At 38.4% G+C, this 21792-nt stretch overlaps 2 protein-coding genes across 2 annotated transcripts in view; both read left to right on the top strand.

Annotated features, from left to right (window-relative positions):
• Positions 1 to 286: 286 nt before the first annotated feature.
• PGM2 (phosphoglucomutase 2) lies at positions 287 to 15367 on the top strand. Its single transcript, XM_008641363.2, has 13 exons — positions 287 to 483; positions 1332 to 1438; positions 1792 to 1876; positions 3174 to 3257; positions 3758 to 3951; positions 5086 to 5275; positions 5942 to 6039; positions 9135 to 9315; positions 9434 to 9527; positions 10637 to 10766; positions 13268 to 13457; positions 14067 to 14200; positions 14964 to 15367. Exons 1-13 carry the CDS (start codon positions 397 to 399, stop codon positions 15064 to 15066), a joined length of 1677 nt encoding a protein of 558 aa, XP_008639585.1. The 5' UTR covers positions 287 to 396; the 3' UTR covers positions 15067 to 15367.
• A 6052-nt stretch (positions 15368 to 21419) lies between these two features.
• The window catches only part of TBC1D1 (TBC1 domain family member 1), a 115400-nt gene continuing 115027 nt past the window's right edge, over positions 21420 to 21792 (top strand). The window contains exon 1 of the mRNA XM_017744568.1: positions 21420 to 21502. The gene's annotated coding sequence lies outside the window, so the exon portion shown is untranslated. The remainder of the gene's footprint in view (positions 21503 to 21792) is intronic.

The raw sequence follows: 21792 nt of genomic DNA on the forward strand, positions 1-21792 counted from the left end.
TTTCTTAATTATCAGCTTAACTTACTTTCTTAAATGTTTAGTGTAATTATTGTGTTGTGATGAGGAAAAATTCTCTGAACTGTGAATGTGCTGCTTTTTGTTTGTTTTGTTTTTAAAAATAGAAAACATTAAAATAGACATCTTTTAAATCTTTTTACTTGAGATTGTACTGATTTAAAATTAAGAAGACAGCAGGAGTTCTGGTGTTCTTGAAGTTGTGTGCCATGTTTTGACCCTGAAACCCAGGGGCTGGGACAAAAAATCAGTTCTGTAAAACAAAACCTCATTTAGAATAACTGAATTTTGTATCAACAGAATCCAAAAACTTACGCAATCGTGAAACAACTGCTTGCGGAAGGAAATGCCGGAGAACTGCAGAAATACTTTGGCTCACGGATGGAGTTTGGCACAGCAGGGCTCAGAGCTGCCATGGGAGCAGGGATTTCCCACATGAATGACTTGACTATTATCCAGACAACTCAGGTATTGTGTTCAGCACTTTATCTCACTTAACTGGTTGTGTATATGAATGGAAGAGCCTCATTTATGGCAAGCAAATGAGTAGTCAGTGGAAATATAAGTTGTCTCCTATTCTTCCAGTTTTCAGAAGTAATTTAAATTACAATTATTAGCTGAGTGCTGATCGCTGAAAACAAGCAGAGAGGAGCTATTAAACCATTAAAAGAAGTTACTTTCCATATTTGATTTGCAATTTAATTTACACACAGCTGCAGTTAAGCTCAAGTGTAACAGTGCTGTTGTAACAACTACAAAAAAACCCCAAAGGTAGCCAACATTTGACTAAGCTTTGTGTGTGTTGAACATGGATTTACATAAAGGCAGTGAGGGTATGTATACATACGTAGATCCTAAAGTAGATCTACTTGGGGAAAAAACCCAGAACCTTGAATTACTGCAACCTGGAGTGTTGATGTATCATGTGCTGAAGAGATGTCATTATTAAGGGTGAGATTCGATTAAAAACCTGAAACACTGGCCAGCTGTTCTCTTCCTCATGTGAGACCTAAGGCAGCTGAATCATTTCTCAAAACCTGCAGTTCAGACTAACTGTGTTACCTGTTCCTTTTTGGAGTTGGTTCTGATATTTTAAAAAATACTTAGGTGCTGTCCAGGTTTGCAGTATTGATTTGAAGGTTTCTGGTATTTCGTGGTGTCTATTGGTCCTGGACAAGCTGAATCCCAGAGCAGTTCAGTGAGATGCTATATGTGCTCAGCTTCCTAAGACATCAGCATCTTAGCAATTATCTTAATGCTATGATAAATTAAACATCAGGATCAGGTTAATGAGGTGGATCTGTTGTTGTTTTCAGGGATTTTGCAGATACCTTGAGAAGAATTTCAGTGACCTGAAAAAGAGAGGAGTTGTGATTGGATTTGATGCTCGTGCTCATCTTTCCAGTGGAGGTAGTAGCAAAAGGTACTTCTTAGGTTTTGTATTTAGTATTTTGTAGATGCCTTGTGTAATACATTATGGCTTTATATCTACTTCAACTGTGTTTTCTTTTTGTAAAGTGAATAATGTGTGGGATTTACAGTACTTTTACATTTTGGTAATGCCAAAGCAGTTCTTAGAGTTGTGCTTTATCTATTGGGAATAGTGAGGGAACACATTTAAATTGTGTCTGTATAATAATTGAGATGTATTGATAAGTGTAGGTGTTGGTTGTTGGAATTTTGTAATTGCATTAGGGTAGGAGGAGCTGTGAATTCTAGGAAACTAATTGGTAAGAAAATTAATATATTCCCTGGGTATCTTTTCTTCCTATTTAGGTTTGCAAGACTTGCTGCCAATACCTTCATCAGTCAGGGAGTTCCAGTTTATCTATTCTCTGATATAGTACCAACTCCTTTTGTGGTAGGTTTTTCTATTGTATTTTTTTATGTACTATATCTGCTTTATATATACACAAATTCTGTCCGATACCTTGTATTACTTAAATTAAGAATAACTATGCAAACCAGTTCCTACTTTTTAAGCTCTTCCTGCAGTTAGTCTCGTACTTATTTAGCTATGTTTGGTTTACAACATCCATAGCAAAAGAAGGGAGAATGTGGAATGTCAGGACAGTGGGATGCAGTTCTATTTATTCCTGTTTTCAGGCAGGCATCTTGCAGGAAGCATCTCATCATGTCTAGATTGCTGTGAAGTCTGAAACATACACTCACGTTTGGTTCTGTGATTTGGCTGGACTTTAACCTTTTTTTTTTTTTTTTTCCTTTTTTTGAGGGGAGGAGGGGCAAGGGCAGGTATGGAATCCAAAATAGCAAGTTGTTGGAGTGCAGTGATGTTTTGCCAGAAGGGATGTTGGATTGTGTTCTGATGCCCCCATCAGAACACCAGGTGTCTCCAGAGCAATACAGAAAAGACCTGCACTTGGCCCTTGTACTAAAAGCAGTAATTTCCCCCTGTACCAGTTTCTCCAGTGATCATTGCAAACAAAACATAGTGGTATAAAAACTTTCTACATAGCATTCTTATACTGATACAATTTTTTGTAGATTTAGGGTCAAATTCTTCATAGTGCATCTTAAAGTGGTGTTGCAAGAACTGCAGCTGATTGCATTTCACTATTAAATAAAGAGCCAGGAGTAAACAAAAATTGGACCTGTGTTCATGAATAATGCTTTATTTTTAATTCACTCCATCTGTCTTGAGCTAATTTTTAAAAGCTTTCTCCAAAACAATACTCTTCTGAGCCCCAATGGAGTAGTTGCTCCCCAGGCTGCTCCCAAAAGACAGTATGGATGAGACTGCTTGAGTTGTAGTTCTCTGCTCCATGCAGACTTCTGTCATTACCCCAACAGACTTGGCACCCTCTAAGGCTTCAGGTACCTGAAGTCATTCTACAGTAAGCAAGACATGCATCTGCCTTCCTTCTAGAAACACACTACCGTAGAGATTCACAAAGCATCTGGAACAACATTAGTAACGTATAAATGGAAAAATGCATGAGAAAAAACAAGAGCTAAAGTTGTGCCACATGGAGTCTAGTGGACCAAGTACTGTTTAGCTTCTCCTTTAGGAAGCCTTTGTCGGAATCACATCCTGACTTTCTTTTCATTCAGCACTATGGAAGTATTATATATACATGAGAAGAAATAATATGTAATATGTTGTGCATTCTGCTTCAGGTAACTTTCTCTTTTTACAGCCATACACAGTAACTCATCTGAAGCTTTGTGCTGGAATTATGGTTACTGCTTCCCATAATCCAAAACAAGACAATGGTTACAAGGTATTCCAATATGATCTATTTTCTGTCTCTTTTTTTTTCCATGTAGAGAAACTAATGCAATTGTATATAGTTCCTATCATGCTATAGACTAAATTAATTACTAGTCTCTCTACCTTGCTAGAAAGCAGGAAGTAATGCCTTTGTAATCTGCTAGCTGCTGAAGAAATCACAGCTGAATTGCCTGTGCACCAGTCATTCAGTCGCATGCAGACTGTTTCCAAAATACAAAAGTGGAAGTTTTCTCAATAAACGACTGGGCCTTGTTTTGTGTTTCATTATGGATCTTGATATATTTCGATAAAATTAAACTGCTTTTTTTTAATAGAATAAAAATGGGATGTGAGAAGAAACACTGAGAATATGAACAGAATACTTTGGGTATACCTAAGCCTAATTTACTGTAATACTCTACTGAATGTACTGCACCTTAACCAACAAAAAACATAACAAAACTATCTTACAAGATTAATGATCAAATACTCACCCTATTTCTTATTTAGGTTTACTGGGAAAATGGTGCTCAGATCATTTCCCCTCATGACAAAGGAATTTCTCAGGCTATTGAGGAGAACCAAGAACCATGGCCTCAGGCTTGGGATGAAAAACTGATTGACAGCAGCCCACTACTTCATGATCCATATGCAATGGTCAATAAGGAGTATTTCAAAGACATACAGAAACAGTGCTTTTACAGGTGACTGGTGTTAATTCCTTTAAGAAAACAGGATATTCCATCGAGTATGTTAGCAGGGCAGTTTAAATTGATGGAAATGATCCTGCCATGACCCAGTTCTGCCTGTGCCTTTTTGACATCTTTTGTGGTAGCACTGGCAGCTGTGTAGCAGTGTAGTAAGCCAGTTCATAAAGCTGTCCTGGCAGAAGTCTAACCCAGCAAAGTGAGCAAATTTCTGATGGTATCATCTCCCTGTATTTTCATGGCATGCATCAGCCAAGTGCCACAGCAAGACTGGGGCTCTCTCATGCTGCTGGAGGTGAGCTGACATGGACAGCCCACCAGCCTTAAAACAACATTCTGAGAGACAGTGAACCAGGTTGTTAAGCCAGTTCTGGACAAAGGAGGTCTTGCTCTGTCATTCCAGCCCTGCTTGTGCTCCTGGTAGCCTTGGGTGCCTTACAACAGCCTATTCCTGTCACTTCCTCAGTAAAATCTTTACTTAGCAAAATGAAGTGGATGTTCCTCTTGGTGATTAATAGTTAGAATTGATTTATGTATTAGATGAGTATCAACCTTTTAGATCTGCTTATTTTATGCCAAAATTTTAACCACCAGTAACCAGGTTCTTACTCTTGCTAAAAACAGTCAGAGTTACTAGAAGGCTGGGAAAATACACTGCTTTGTCAGAATTGGAATTAAATGTCTCCTTAGGAGTTTGCATGATTTTAGGTATGTCCAACACTTTCAGTGCTGTGCTTCTTAAAATGAGTGTGCTCAAATTGGGCAGGCTGCTGTTGACTCACTGTGTTCACAGTCTTTTTGGGTGGTTTAAATGCTAGAGTTGGGGATGAAGAGTCTCTTTAGTCAGTTGTATTTGTTTTTCACTCGCCTTCTTTGGGATGTGTAGAGTGCACTGTCTTTTCTTACTCTGGTGATTTGCACGTACCAGGATATTGGATGCCAAGAGTGACTCATATTGTTGAAAAATTAGGCTAAGCCAATTTTCAAGCCATTACTTTTAAAATATGACCTCTTTTAATTTGTAATTTTAACAGTGCTACAGAATACTGAATTGAATCTGTTTCCAAACAGTCAGTTTTGTGCAGAACAGTCTTCCATGTCCAAGTTTACTGTTAACCTGTTTTATTTCAGGAACATAAACAAGGAAACAAACCTGAAATTTGTTCATACTTCTGTGCATGGCGTAGGACATAAATTTGTGCAGTTGGCATTCAAGGCATTTGACCTTAGCCCTCCTTTTGCTGTTCCGGAGCAGAAAGATCCTGATCCAGACTTTCCCACAGTGAAATATCCAAATCCTGAAGAAGGCAAAGGTGTTCTGGTAAATAGTTTGTTTTTGGCTTTTTTTATAGTTGTGATGTCTTTCAGTGTTTTCCTTTTTGCCAGAAGTCACAGCTGTAGATATTGGTGGAAGGTCTATTTTGAATCTGTTCCATAGCCTTTACATTTAGTGAAGAGTTAGCTGGTATCCTTTCATTGACATAACCCTCTTCGAACCAGTCAGGTAGTAATTAGCTATAACTTTCAATTAACTTGTTCTGTGCTGTAACAGAATGGGCAGGATCTGCACATAGAACAAAGTGATAGTGAACTTAAAAAAATAAAATAATAATAAAAATCTCCTCAGTTGGTTTTGGAAGGCTTCTACTATTTTGTGCTGACACAACACCAGGAGGGGGCAGGAGAGGTCCCAACAGGTGGCTGGAGTTTCTGCAACTATTTCTGTTACACTTTGTTACTGAAAGATCCTGTTAAATCTAGGTAGCTTTTAAGTTGGGCTACCGAAGTGGAATGATGTAGGTAAAGTTAAATGTCCTGACTATGTTCTACTGCTGCCAGGCTAGAAGTTTATGGGTTTTTTGAGAGACATATAATGATTTTGGGTGTTTGAGATAAAATAAACTGGGAAAATTACTTAAAACCTATAAAGTGAAAATATTATTTGGGAATATTAATACTCATCTGGTCCTGCTTGCCACTTTTCCAGACATTGTCTTTTGCTTTGGCTGAAAAAGATGGGGCAAGAATCATTTTAGCAAATGATCCTGATGCTGATCGACTGGCAGTGGCAGAGAAACAAGAGAGGTATGGTAATAAAGTAATGCAAGCCGTTGACATTTTTTACTCCAAGGCTAGGCTCATTTGGAGAATTCTTGCTACCTGTGTTGCAGAGGAAGAATAGTCACAGGAGCAATTTTTTGGATTGAAAACACACAGAAGTGTGAGAGGGCTGTATGAAGCAGACCACAGTAGGGGCAGGATATGAAATAATGATCAATATTAGACACTGTACAGAAGCCTGAATAAATACTTGACACTTGCTGTGCTTCAGGCATGCACAGAAGCATGTGAATCATTGTTACTGTGCTATACCTTTTCAAAGGTAGGTTTTCTGTTAGAATTTTTCCACATAATACTGACAAACATTCTTTCATACTAGGTTTATTAAACAATAACTTGAGTTCAGGAGAATCTGTATAGTTCCCTGATAATCTCTGTTCTTTAGTATGAGTGTCTCCTTTCTCAAATTCTTTTAAACCAAACATTTTACTAATCATTAGATGATTTGTGCTTCTTGTGCCGGTTTGGGCAAATTTGGAAATATGTCCTCTGAGAGAAGGCAGGTTAAAACCAGCCCTCCCCCACCAGGTTCGGGAAAAAAATAATTTTCCCTCTAGAGAAAGTGAAAGAGATAAAACTATTTATTTAACAAGCACACAGGAAAAGGATAATAATGCTAAATAATAATAAAACCTCTCACTCTGCTGAGAGAAACCCGGGAAGATTTCAGAGTCCTTCTGTAGTCTCTCTTTCCCCCTCCTTGGAGCTGGGACATGGTGGTGGGCCCACCTCCAGGGCCAAAGCCTCAGTGGAAAGTCCTCCCAATGTATTCTGACGTTGAAACCATCCGGCAGAGAAGGAGGGAAAAATCAGAGTCCCAGGAAAACAAAGTTCAACTCTCCAGAGGAAAAGGAGCTGAAAAAAACTGGCCGAAAGCTGGCTGGAAAAAAACAAGCCGGGTGCTTCCTCCCGCTCGTGCCGCAGCTGAATGCAGAGCTGTCTCTATCTCTGTGTGTCCTTGAAACACTGCTTTGAAAGTTCTGCTCAGTTATTTTTCTCTTCCCCCTCTCAGGCTCAGTTTAAAGGCATAGAAAGGCACAAAATTAATTTCTGGGCATAGAGCAACGATACAGGATACACATCATAAAGTCACCCCAAGACAGTGCTTCTCTTGCTCAGTTTTTCACTTCTTTACATAATGTTACATATTTGCATTTCATCTTGAGGTTTTTCACTGTTTGGTACTTCTTGGTGTAGTCATTTCTACTCTCCCTTTCAAGAACCAGCTATATATGCATTATTTATCTTTGCATACCCTGTCAAAGAAGGGGATCTCAAAAGGCAAACTTGCTCAGTCAGCATAAATTGTTCATATTTGTGAAATGTTACCTATAGTTCTGACTCAATATGGCTGTCCCCTTATTTCATGCCCTCTGATACCCTGTACTTATACAATTGTTTACATTTCTGTATTATGGTTTTATCTGATGAATAAAAGAAAGCTGAAGCTCAAGCAGTTGGTATCATATCTACAAATAGTGGACTTTCTTCTTGATAAAGCAGAAACTAATCTGAGCAGTTAGAAACTATAAATCCTTAATAAAACTAAGCTTCAACGTTTTCAGCTCAGGGAGGAGCAGAAAAAAAAAATCTGCTGGGGCAGCAGATATGAATTCCCTGTGCATGAGAGCCAGAAGAGGGATGTAAAATTACGTCAATAGTCTTTGGAACCCAAGGGATGATACGGACATCTACTAGATGTCCTCAGTGGTTGTGGATGAATTAAATAGTTGAATCTGTATCAGCTAGACAAATTCCAAAAGTCCAGTAAAAGGAGAGTGCAAATACCCTTTTTGCTCAACAGAGAACCTCTTTTGGTCTAATAGTAGGCTTAAAAGTGGCAGTGTTTTCTTTGGGGTTTTGGGGTGCTTTTAAACTCATTAGCCTCACAGCATGAACTAAGGAGGTTACTCTGTCTTTAAAAGAAGAATGGTCTTTTGTGGGCCCTCTGCTGTATCTTGGCCAGTGTTAGTTGGAAGGTTCATATTTCAATGGTTTTGTTCTGTGCCAGCCTCATTTGGCAATTCAGCATTGAGGACAAGGTATAAAAAGCTTCAGATTATGCTACTCATGATGGGTTAAAACAAGAATGCAAAATCATTCATGCTTTTTGTCTGAAAAGTTAGAGCTACCAGAAACTTGAAGACGGATGTTAGTTCATTGTATCCATTACCAGTTAGAGTGTGGTGCTCTCATTCTGCTACCTCTATGCTCGTTGTTTAGCCAGTCTTAGTTGTCTCCTAACTTCCAGTCCTGTGTCCTCTCAGAGTTCTGCTGTAGCTTTTCATACACTAATCAAATATTAATATGGGCTTCTACAGTATCTGTACTTCTTCTTTGACAGAACCCCCTGCTAGAGCACACTCTCTCAGCGCTCTTACACTAAGTTGCCGCTGTGCATTGCTTTGTGCCTGTTGGCATCAATAAATGCAGGAGACTGAGTCTGCTTCTCTTTCACAACAGGTACTGTTTCTGTAGGTCTTGGTTTTGTCAGTCTGGTAGTGTCTTTGTCCCCTTTTGTGATGGGGAATTTTTTTGACAATTTTGACATTTGTCTTTTTCTTCTTCATTTTTTTTTCCTGTTCTAGCAACACATCAATATTAATCTTTTTTACCCATTGGAGGCTTTTTCCCCAATCTTCCCAATGACCAATTGATGTATTTGTGATTAAATTTAAAGTATTTATCACTAGGTCAACTAAAAATACTGATCACTTGAGAATTGTATTTTTGTCTCTGTGCTTGTCTTAATCACTAAGTTTATAATTTGTCTGCTGAACATTTTTGTTTTACTTAAAATATGTTGGAAATATCACTTTCATCTTTGGATAAATGCAAAAGCTTATGTGTATGGTGGAGAAGAGAGATAGCAGTTTCAGAATGCTTTGGAGGAGGAATTTTTTTGTTCATAATGAATATGTGATATCTTGTTACTGTTACTTGGAATTCCAAGGCAGGGGTTTATTTTTTAATATTCATTTCTAGAAGAACCAATAGATTTTTTTCCCCCTGTATTATCCTTTGAGTTCATGTACTTTCTAATATTTCTTTGCCTCTAGTGGTGAATGGAAAGTGTTTTCTGGAAATGAACTAGGAGCTCTTTTAGGCTGGTGGATCTTCACTTGCTGGAAAAATAACAGTAGGGATACTCATGCCATTAAAGATGTCTACATGCTATCCAGTACTGTTTCTTCCAAAATCCTGAGAGCAATTGCACTAAAGGAAGGTTTTCACTTTGAGGTAAGCAATATGCTACACATTATTCCATGTTCTTTTATTAGCTTTCCTACTAAGTGTCATATGTTTGTAAAACACTGCTTTTCTTTTTAATGCCTTTGATTTCTCCTCACTGCTGTAGGAAACACTGACAGGTTTCAAGTGGATGGGCAACCGTGCCAAACAGCTCATGGACCAGGGAAAAGCTGTTCTTTTTGCATTTGAAGAGGCTATAGGTAAAAAACAGAATGTTGTGTTTTCATATCTTGCAAAATAGTGAAAATGGAACTACTGCAAAAAATGACAGAATTGCAGAGATTCCACAGAATGGGTAAGGTTGGAAGGGGCTGCTGGAGGTCATTTGGTCCAACCTTCCTGCTCAAGCAGGGCACCCTGGGGCACACAGGATTGGCCCCGGATGGTTCTTTAATATCTTCAGAGAAGGAGATTCTACTGCCTCTCTGGGCAACCTTTGCCAGGGCTCTGTTAGTGTCTCAGTAATGAAGTAAAATGTAAAAAAAAAAAAAAAAAAAAAAAAAAAAAAAAGTAATGGATGCAACATAAGGGTGTCCTCAATACAATGGGTGTATTTCCAGTGAGTGACAGATAATTTTCTCTTTGGCTAGTTGATACTACTGGTTAAAACGTTTGTATCTCTGCTTAGCACAAAGTTTGTGAGCTAGGGATTTATATCTACAGTAGCATGGCCATGTAGATTTGGACTGCAAATTCTGCATAAACTGGTTTATAAAAAAAATCAAATGCATTTTTCAGACTTGAAGTTGAGTTTTTTTACCTGACAGATTTAAGCTAAGTGTAAATGTGAATAAAATAAAGTAAAAACTACCCCAAATTACATTTGTAAACTGGAAAGCCATGGTTGAAAGCCACAAATAAAAGTTAGGAATTCATGAGGAGGAAATTGTAAAACTATAATGCTATTTCTTAAGTATCTCAGTACCTGAAAACCAGGTAATGTGACTAATTTCACAGATAATTATCAGTGTTACCTTACACTACTGTGTAAGGTAATCGCATCTGAGACAATGCTATACTTGAATTGTTCCTGCAGTGTGACATTTCTCTTTCAAGAAAGCTCCATAAGGACCTGGGAGCATGTGGCACTGATATAATGCAAATCTCTGTCTTCAAATTCCATTAAATACCTTGTTTAATAAAGTTGACACTGATTAGAAGATAAAATTTTTCTACTTTTGGTTTGACTCTAAGATGTCTGTACTATGGTAATGTGCATTTCTCCTTTAAAATATGTTGGCTAACCTTCCCTCCCCATCCTATTTCCTGTTAAAAATGTGTCAAATTATATCTGATGTTCTTTGTTTAGGGTATATGTGCTGTCCTGCTGTTCTGGACAAAGATGGTGTCAGTGCTGCTGTTATAACTGCAGAGATGGCCAGCTTTTTGGCAACCAGGAATTTGTCTTTGTCTCAGCAGCTGAAAGCTGTCTATGATGAGTGAGTTCAACTTTAATTTTTTATTTTTTGGATTTTCTCAGTTTCACATATGGGGATTAATAGGGACTCAGTAGCAGCCTATAGTTTATAAAGAAATAAACTGTGGGTTATTGTACCATTAAGACAATTCTGTGCTAATAGTAATCTTCCAGAAAGTGTTCCTGCCTTGTAGACATGAATATATTTATGACTTTTTGTGTTGTTTTAAGGTATTTTAAATATAATAACTGCCTTACTAATTCTTTATTAGTTAATGGCATCTTTGTGGTGTTTTTGTTTGCTTGTCTGAATGGTTTTTCCCTTTTGGGAAGTTCTGCACTGAGATCCTTTTACAGAAGATTGGGCAGGTTTTTGGCAGCTGTATTGCTGAGCTATAGAGGTCATAGTGCTTCTTGCTGCTTCAATGAGCCAGACACATAAAGATGTTGATGGCAGAATGGATCCAAGTGGCTCTGGCTTACTTATGCTATACATAGAAACCAGCTTGCTTCTGTCCTTGCAGGGCTACTTGTGATTAAATTAATTCTAGTTGGCTCTAAAGTTAGGCTTTTTATTATATTATTTTGTCTTTTTTTTTTTTTTTTTTGATGGATGATTGTTGTTGAGTTTTGGTTGTCCTTTGCTCTTTCTGCTCCTGATTAATGAGATTTGAGCTGATTATGCAGAAGCGCTGTGACTGGCCATTACTCTTGGCTATATACAGCTGGGTATCCCTCTGAGAGCTTTTAATATGAGGCACTACTTTTTCTTTTGTTCTTTTTTGATGGGTTCAAAGAAATCAATAGCAAAGATGACTATTGGATTTCATGGGACAGGGAGTGGTTTTTGTGGAGGTTTTGGGTTGTTTTTTCAACAGAGAGAGCAGCACAGGCTGTTTGGTACTCTCCAGCTCTTCATGTGTCATAGACACTAACAGGGGAGTATGGAACCTGCAGAGAGACTCGTGGAAAACTCCAGCCTTTGTGCTGCTTGTTTTGCCAGTTCTGAGTTCTCATTTATGTCCAGCACTAGCCATGCTTGTTTCATCATCTCTTTAGGAAGGAATCAAGTGGCAAAGACTTGCTTACACTGCATAGATAAATTGTGTAATACAAAAGCATGAAAGAGGAATTCATACCTAGAGCAGCAAATACAGCATCTGATGTGAGAATTCCCTTAAATGCTACTAGCTGCAAGTGCATATTCAAGAATTGAATATTTGACCTCTGGGTTGAGAGTTTTTTATTATTAGTTTTAAATTCTAATTCAGTAAACACCTGCTTCAGGTTGACTTCGGAGTATTTAACTGAGTGGAATTGAGCTGTGCCACAGTGCTGCTGTGTACATAGCCACTGAAGAGGACTCAGAGCTGCTTTAGCATAAAAGCAGTCTGCAAGATGTCACTGCACATAGTCACTTTTTGTGGCAAAGCTACAGATCTAGAGAAAGATACAAATCTGCTCTGTTAAACTGATGTTTGATAATGAACTGGAAGGAGGGTTCTTGTTTTGGGGGGTTGTTTTGTATGTATTTGATTTTTGTTTCTGGCTAGTATAGAATTGCAGTTTTCTACTCACTACTATACTTTTTTGTCAGATTTGCTTTGTGAGTTACAGTTGAAGCAGAAGAAACTCTATTTTGTATTTTGGGAATGTAGAAGGGGAATCTGTCTCAACGAAGTAAATGCAGATGAGGAAAAGGACACAGTCCTGGTAGGCTTATCGCTTCTTTCAGTTACAGGATAGGTTTTGTTAATTCCCTTACTGAATTCTTAAGACTAAATTTAACTACTATTAACCTTCAAGATGTCCATTTAGGTATAAACATGACCCTATTTAAGAAGCCTTTCAGATTTCTAGCATGAACATCCTAGTACTAATGGCAGTTCTGCCCCTCAGATTGTCACTGCTGTCAAGGATATCTATCAAGTCTTGATCTGTAGCAAGAGCTCACTTCAACAACCAGTCGAGGCTTGTATGTTTTTGAACAACATGCTATTTTGAAAAGTCGGTGTTACCAGGTCGTTTGTATTTGATGCATCACATTACCTGGCAGCAAACAGGTGAGGTAGAGAGACAACATTCAGAGCAGTTTGGTTTAGTATGGGAGAGTAGAAACACTTCATTAAAGTGTGATTGAAAAAAAGCAGTCTAGAATTTGTTTTACTTTGAAAAGGTCATCTGGAATCCACTCAAGGAAGCTATTAGATGTAATCTCTTCCTTTCCTATGGTGTTTAGAGCTCTTCAAGGCTCTTTCTCTTTTTTTCTTCTGATTTTGCTGTAAACTTTCTCAGTTTTAATCATGACAAATAAAAGACATCTGCACAGAAGTTTCTTTAAAGTATGTAAAATAGGATAATTAAGCTGTTTAGACCTTCTAAAAATTGTAAGGGCATGAACTGATGCTTCAGTTGGGTGAGCATGAGTACAAAATGTTGTTTTATGGAAGGGTTGTATAATGTGTCTGGTGTACAACCCTTAGAACATTGCTTCTTGGATTCAGTAATGTTGTGTCTTCACAGGTATGGCTTCCATATTACCAAAGCTTCATATTTCATCTGCCATGATCCTGAAGTTATTCAACAGCTTTTTGACAACCTTAGAAATTTTGATGGAAAAAACACATACCCAAAATCCTGCGGTAGATTTAAAGTTTCTGGAATAAGGGATCTAACTACTGGGTATGACAGCAGCCAGCCAGATCAAAAGGCTGTAAGTATCTTTTTAAATTACATGTAAATCATATGTGATGTATATACACATACATAAAACGTTCTGTGGAGAAACACTAAACATATTTACATACTGAGTCGTATAATAAGTTAGACTGGTGACGATTGCTTTGCCTTGGTAAGAGGAAGTGAAGCTGGCAGGGGGGTGTTGGGTTTCTTGTTAGATTTCGTGGTGTATTTTTCTCTCCAGTTTGTAAAGGGTGATACGATGATCTTGCTGCCTTGCTACAGCAATATGCATTATTTTCTTGTGAGTGCAAGTTAAACTGTCTACTAAGGTGTGGCTTTGGATTCTATATTTTTCCACTAGCTCTATTTCCTTTCCTCCTGGGAAATGCCATGACAGCACAACTTCTATTAAAGAGCATGAGCTGCCTAGATTTGACATGAGCTACCCAGCGGTGATGCAGTTCTACCAGATTCCAGGCTGAGGGAAAGGCTGTCCTTGTCTCAAGACCACAATGTTGAAGAAAACAGAACTAAACTTTAATTTTAGCTGATGCTTTTGTCATGTTATCTGACATCAAGTCATGGGTTTATATATGGTCTCTTTCCAAGCTTTAAAAAAAAATATTCTTAATATTCCTAGATACTTCCTACTAGTAAAAGCAGCCAAATGATAACATTCACTTTTGCTAATGGAGGAGTGGCCACCATGAGAACCAGTGGGACAGAACCAAAGATCAAATACTATTCCGAACTTTGCGCACCCCCTGGAAACAGGTATTGTCACAACAGTACATTTGGTGTAATAGAGGCTGTGTGGCTTTTTGGTATTGTTTAAGTGAGATAAGGGCTCTCTGTGATCAAATAATATTACTAAAGTCATTTTGGTAAATGTGTTTGTATAAAGCTTCAACTCTGCAAAATTTTTTGACACATTCTTGTTGTCACTGAAATTCCTTTGAACTCACTTTTGCATTCAGTGAAAACAATATTAGGAAAAGCATTCTGCCTTAAATAAACGTAAATATTTTCACCCCCTTTTTACATACATAGTTGCTTTAAAATTATTTAATCAAATATAAAGTGTTCTAATATATTTCAAACCCTTTTATGTTTAGTAATTATATCCTTGACTATTAGCCTTGGAAATCATACAGTCTTAAAGATAAGTAATTATTAAATTATGCAATGATATTAACGCTTTTTCACAGATGAAAAGTCATCTAAGAATACTGTTACAATATAAAAATTACACTTCTAATCACTTACATTTAGTAATAGAAGATCTTCTGAACTCAAGCCATTCTGCTTTAGATTTTATTGTGGCATTATGTTTCTTCATAGTCTTCATGCATGTCAGTTGAAAGTGAACATCAGTGCATTACCATAAGAAATCAAATATATACACTTTTAGCACTAGTAGAAAATGCTTGTCTAAAGCAATGCCGTAGATTTAAAAATTCCTCGCACTGAAAATGTTCTTTTTTAGCTTTTCCATTGTTTCACTGTTTCCTGTGTTTGTGTGAATTTCATTTCCCAGTGATGTTGAACAGCTGAAGAAGGAACTAGATGAATTGGTCAATGCTCTTGAAAAACACTTCTTTCAACCAGAAAAAAACAAACTTCAACGGAAGACTGAGTAAAGTAGCAAAACTATGACCTTGATTGGCTTTTGCAGCACTAGAAATGCGTTATCTAACAAGTTAAGGATTTTTAGGACCAAACATCTGAGAACTCTGACTATAAGGATATCCACTTTTAAGAGTTATTTTGGGTACTCTTGGATCTAGTATCTTATTTTGGAAGGAAAGTACCTTTACCCTTAATGGACCAAAAAACAACAGTCAGTTGAACTAAAAGCTTTATGAACTAAAAGTTGACTGTAAATGTATTTCAATCAAAACTTGTTTTAATTAAATATAAGTAATATTCTGATATCTGAAACAGCCTGTTTTGTGGTGATTTCTTTCTTTTGTGTGTGTATGTAATCTGGTAACACTATGCAACTTTGTCTAGGTTTAGATTTGCAAAGCAAGTTCTTCGGTTAACAGGCAGTACTTACATAAAGCCTGTGGTGAGACTTTGACAAACTTGGGGCAGATTATTCAGAAGTAGTGATCTTTCTTAGGGATTTTGGCCCACATAAACAAGAAACTCACAGCAAATTCATTGAATATCAATTTGCTGTGGGATTATATATCATATTCCAGGCTAGAGATACAAAGTGTACTAAACTGCCTTTTAATACCACAAACACATTAAGATAGTATTTCTACATACGGCACCTTTTTGTTGCCTCACTGAAGTAAACTTTATTAGTTCAATGCATAGCCTGGTTTTGGAGCCTGTCACACTGTTTGCTGCCATGACTTGGTGCATAACTCTGCATGTTTAATTTAGAGTAGAAGTTTCCATTTTATTGCATGTTCTTTTCTGTGCTTGCAGAGCCTGAGAGGGTTATTTGGAGGTTACCAGTTGACTTTAATATAGGGGTTTTCTGCATTTTCAGTGCTTGTTTTGGGTATCAGTGTACCAGTAATAGTCACAACCATAGCTACATACTTTTTATAAATGTGAAACTTCTAAGCTTTACTATATATGAATTCCTTCCAGAATTCAAGTCCTCTATCGTTGTTATTTTCGGTACAACTTGAAGGTTGCAGCAGTTGTGCAGCTGGGTACAGGGAGGCAGCCCGGGGGGGAATGGAAGGAGAGGAAGTTTTACACAATCTGATGTACCATTGCAGATCATGTGCAGTCCTGTGGTGAGAGAAATGATTCTGGGGGTGCTTCTGGCTGGTGGTTTTTGACACTTTTTAATTGCATGACAGCTGCTTGTCAAGTCAGCCTAGTTGAGTGAATTATGCCCCATCAGAAGGGATGAATACCTTCAAGCCTACATGTGAATGTCCACTTTTCTGAGGGGAGTTTTCATGCCTGAGCCAGTTGAGCAAGGGGGAACATGATAAAAAGCACTACCCCGCCTAGCAGGATCTGCTTCTTACTGGTTTGAAGGCATACTGGCCCTTGCTTGAGGGCATAGACAGGGGAATGGTTCTTCAGGAGGCAGGCTGGGGCAGTTCCTTCACTTTGGGCATTGATGAGCTATACCCAGGGCTGGAGAAGCTTTGTCTGCAGCCTTGGGCTTCGACAGGAGAGGTGATTCTCTCCCTGCACTCCGCTCTTGTGATACCCCCCCTTGGAGTACTGCATCCCAGCACAAGAACTACGTGATCCAGTTAGAGTAGGTCCAGAGGAAGGCCATGAAAACAGCCAGAGGGTTGGAATACCTGTGCTGGGAAAAAAGCCTGAGAGCGCTGGGGTTGCTCAGCCTGTAGAAGAGGCTATGAGATCTTTTAATATATAAAGGAGGCTTATAAGAAACATACTTTTTACCAGGGACTGTAGTGACAGGACAAGGGGTAACAGTTTTAAAGTGAAAGAGGATAGATTTAGATTGGATACAAGGAAATATTTTTTTATACTGAGGGTGGTGAGACATGGAACAAGTTGCCCAGCAAAGCTGTTGGATGCCTGAAAGTGTTCAAGGCCAGGTTGGATGTGGCTTTGAGCAATCTGATCTAGTGGAAGGTGTTCCTGCTTCATGTAGGGAAGTTGAACTCAGTGATGTTTAAAGTGGACCTTCAGACCAAAACCAGTCCATCATTCCTTTTACTTTCATTTTTATTGGGAGGGTTTGCATTTCTTTTGGTACAGAATATGATAAAGGATACTTTACTGAATTCATGGGGAAGGCCTGAAGACAGAGGATTACAGGTCCTGAATTTTTTTATGTATTTATCTTAACATCTCCACAGGCTAGAGAGGCATATTTTACATGTACCTTTACATGCCAAACCTGGATTTGGATTTTGCTAATGTTAGAAGTCTGGAAGTGAGACCTGCAATGCACTCATGTATACTGAGATATCCTTAGGATGGCTTTAGAGCATCCTCAGAAACAGTACAGACCCAATCTTTATCGTTCTGTCTTCCTAAGGTCAAGGAATTTATGTGCTCCATTTCCTTCTCTATTCCAGATAGAAGTTCACAACTTCAGGGCAGGGGGAGAGGTGACAAAAAAAAATAGCCAAACCCACAGCAGTTTATCAAGCTGCTTGAGCAAGTGCAACAAACTCAGAATTACAAGGTAAAACTTGTTATTGCTAGAGTCCTTACTAACCTTATCTTGCATCAGAGAAAGAGGATCTAGAACCGAAAAAAAGAATTGAAACGAAGGCAGCAAGAGTATAGCAAAGAGAGAAGTTAGTATTGCAAGTTAGAATGGGTGTTAAGCTACAGTTTCTTCAGAGCTGGTCTAGTTCTTCCACCGAAGTGTTGTGTAAGATAATGAAGCCTACTTAGACATTATTAGTCCCAAGTTAGATATTAAAAAAAACAAACAAATGTAATTAGTGAAAAAGCAGCCTTGAACTGGGAGCAGGGCCACTAGTATTTTATCCAGAAATGGGAATTGCCGTGACTGGAATGGCAGAATGTGAATGAATGCTTGCAGCCCGGACTGAACTCCGGTGTAAGGTAATCCCTGGCTATTTCTAGAGAAAGACACATCCCTATGTTTCCAAAAGCATGTAAAATGAGCCTGTTTTTTATAACAGATGAAAACACAATTCCAGTGACAGTTGTAAACATTGATCCTATAGTGGGTCAGGCCTATGGAGCTAGAGGGAAAGACTGAGAAGAATTAGCATAGTACTCAAAACTCTGCCAAAATAAAACCCCAAAACAGTAATGCTTTAAGAGTAGACCGATGGACTCCACTTGAAGGTTATTAGTTTTTTTACAAGTCCCAGTTTCATAAAATTTACTGAATAAATTAAAATTCAGGAATGGATTGGAACAGTTTGGCTGGAAGGAAGTAAATACATTTCATCTTCCTTATAGGCTATGAACTTAGTCTCCAGCATATTATGTAAAAGTATTGTTACGATACTCAAGTATTGTACTTGAGTTGCAGAAGGATTTATTTTGTAATTTTGCTATATACAACAAATCATACAAGGATAATTGGAGTTCACTCTAAAAGAAGATTTAATATATAAGCAATTTTCATATTGTACTTAAATACGTATTGTGCTTAAATATGTAACTGATTCACCTACACAGTTTCTGTAAATAAAGTTTTTCTCCTTGTGAATCCTTAAAAAAATTCCAGTGGTCATGGGTTTTATTTTCATGTACCACCAACAAGCAAATCTTACATCCTTGATTAACAGTCACTGTGAATAGCAACATTAAAATTATATTAAACTAACATTTGTTAACCACCAGCACGAGTTTGGGGATTTTTAGGATTCTGAGGCTGAAGGCATCTGGATGCCATATGTAAATCTAATTAATTGTAAATAAAAATAATCACCAATAAAACTGTTTTCTGTCTCTAAGTACAAAACTAATCAAAGGTAATTAAGCTGAATTGCTTTCCTTCCCAGTACATTTTTGCACTATGTAAGATACATGTTCATCAAGGTTAGTACTTCTGATCAACTTCCAAGTAGAAGCCAACATCACTCTTTTGTATAGCAATTGCCAGGTAACTGAAATGAGGTCATGCACCATCAGAACATTGTGCATAATGGGATGAGCCTATTAAACTCTCCAATTATATCCTAACACCCACCTAAATAAACTGTAGTATAGATGATGGCATAGAAACAGCAGCTTCCAAACAAAAGGAAAATCTTAAAATACAATCACTGGTAAGTTGTTTTCGAATGTATTTATAGAACGAAGGAGAGAGGGGATTAATCATGCCATCTGAAATGCTCAAAAATACAGAGACAGCAGCAGGCAGGATCTGTAACAGTAGCTCAACTCTTTCCTGACTACTCATCAGTTATAATAGAAAGCCTCTTGTCTACAAAGATAATCAGTAATTAATGTCACGGGCATGTATTCCTACAGCATATGCAGTAGGCAAATGTGCTATAATAACAGTTATGCAAATGTTGTTTATGAATTGAGACAATATATAAATAGCATCTGGAGATACAATGTCATTGGATAAGAATGTAGTACTTCATCCAGAGCTCACTAAGTCAAAGCACTGCAAAACTGTAACATCCCTTAATAATGTACTAAACAAATTTACATGAAAGAAGTCACAAAAAAAAAGAACTGTTTTCTATAATAACAATAGAAAATCATCATTATGTGTAATACAGAGGGAAAAGCACAGAGGCTTACAATGCAACTGAAACACAATATAGGTGCCTGCATTCAAATTCACAATCCAAGAACATTATTGCTCAGCTGCTGCCCAACTATGGAGCAACTTGGACTCTGAAAGCATCTTGGGTAGAAACTTCCTGTTTGCCTCATGGTACTTCATAGGGTACAGCAGCAAGTTCTTCCCTCACTCATTGCCTGGCACATTCAGCCTAAATTTATATTGATCGACAATCTTACCTCAACTGGGACCACGTGAGTAGATACTTCTGCTCCTTAACCTACAAAAGAACCCACATGTTCTCACAGAGGGCCTCATACAAGCCTGTATACTCTGGTTCTGTACAAAAGGCAGTGGTGGGGTTTTCTTTGCATTTTTTTTAGAACGCGACTGGGAAAAGAGAAAATGGTTAAACTGGTGTTATTTTTACATCATGTTCACAGGATATGGAAAGCGCAGCTTCATTTTCCTCCTCAGTCTTAGGAAGTTAATGTGATGGTATATGTTTTAGTTAATAGGCTACTGTAAAGAAAATCTAACCTGTGAAGGAAAAAAAAACAGAGACCTACTCTTTCAGAAAATAGAAAATTATTAGGAAGTCTGGTGCTCATGGCTTTTACATGAATACTGGGATCCCAGTCTTTGAACACATAAAAGCATTTAATTTTTAGGGACTGAAACATAAAACCCTCATTGTGGTTCTCTTTTTTTTGCCCCTACTTAAGTAACAGTTTCATCAGGAAGCAAAGAAGGAATGCTGTCTAATGTAGCCTGAAAGCTGATTATTAGGTAACTTTCATTGCAGGCAGGCTGAACATTCTGAGGCTGACTTCTTTCCCAGTATCAAAGAGGAGAAGAAAGTATTTCTAAATGTGATGCTCTAGTACTGACTTCTGTTGTTGTTCAAGGATTTTCCAAGGAGCAAGAAATAGTCTTGTAGGAGGATCCTTATCTGTTTCATTGCATTTTTCTGAAAGGCAACAGTGGAGCAGTAAAAAAAAGTCTTGCTGAGATGATCAGTTGGTAATTTGGGAATGCATGAGCCTCGGCTGAAGTGCCAGAGCTGTCTGGGTGGGAATTGCAGTTCACCTTCTGCTGGAGCATGGTTACCAGAGGCATGCAATGCTCAGTCAGGCTTAAAGTGAGCAAAAGGACGTAAACTTAACTCAGGTACTGATACTGGGTGATAACTGGAGTAAGAGCTATGTCCTTAGGTGTGATGGTTTAAAAACTAAGACAGGCACTGTTTACAAGAAGATGGCATTCCTCTTTCCAAGGACCGTAGAGATGTCACTGAAAAACAAGAAGCACTCGTACCTATTCCCATGTCCGAAGTAGAAGCAGCAAATCATGACCTGAGCACAGACTGGGGACATGCTCTCTGAGTGAACTGCTACTTGCAAGCTCAATTCACTTACCAGCGATCCTGTGGAAGTACACCTAGATGCCGAAGGCCATGAACACATATTGCAGTTTGTATCTTCATGTGTATCTACACTTTGGAAGTAGGGGATGTGCTTGGATACCGAAATTTGACTTGTTTTTCATAATATGGGGCAACATTGTGCTTGCATTTAACAGCTTGACTGTTTTCCCTCACAGCAACGAGCAGATTTCCTTTAGTCTACAAATGTGCACAGGCTTAAAAGTAAGTAAATCAGTGGTCTTACTGCTAAGAAGGCTTGAAATTAATTGAGTGCAAAAGTGGTTTGCACAACGGGGATGTAGGGTGCCTTAATCTCCACTTGCAGAGGAGTATAATTAAGTCTCCGGATCCATTCATGCCTTATGCTTTCTGGCAACTGGAAGACCAACTAATACCAACTCTTACGATGATCTTATACATATGCAAGAGTGGTTTCTTTGAGGAAGCCGTCAAGGTGACTCAGGTGAGCTCGTAAAAGGCTGCCCTGCAGCCAGGGCTGGGCCCACACCCGAGTGGGACTTGGCCGCTTCAGAGCTCACGAGCTGGGCTAGTTCCAGTTTTGTGAGCAAACTTCTTTCGCCACTTCAGCTGCCCCAGCCGTCCGCCCGGGCTCACTACCGCAAGGCGACGACATGTTTTCCGCGGGAGATCAAAGGCTGTGCCAGACACACGGGGCAGGGTCACCGAAATGCTCTTCGAGAGGAACTTAACGGGCATGGGGAGGGGGCTTCAGCTGCCCGCTGTCGCGACATG

This window comes from Corvus brachyrhynchos, unplaced genomic scaffold, assembly GCF_000691975.1.
Source record: "Corvus brachyrhynchos isolate BGI_N302 unplaced genomic scaffold, ASM69197v1 scaffold17, whole genome shotgun sequence".
NCBI classification, from domain to species: Eukaryota; Metazoa; Chordata; class Aves; order Passeriformes; family Corvidae; genus Corvus; species Corvus brachyrhynchos.

What these genes read in the sequence shown, in the direction of transcription:
- PGM2 (XM_008641363.2), top strand. Translation starts at nt 397, where the DNA reads ATGGAGTTTGGCACAGCAGGGCTCAGAGCTGCCATGGGAGCAGGGATT. An exon ending in AGTGGAGGTAGTAGCAAAAG is followed by an intron (nt 1,439 to 1,791) that starts GTACTTCTTAGG and finishes CTTCCTATTTAG; the next exon opens with GTTTGCAAGACTTGCTGCCA. An exon ending in AAGAAGGCAAAGGTGTTCTG is followed by an intron (nt 5,276 to 5,941) that starts GTAAATAGTTTG and finishes CCACTTTTCCAG; the next exon opens with ACATTGTCTTTTGCTTTGGC.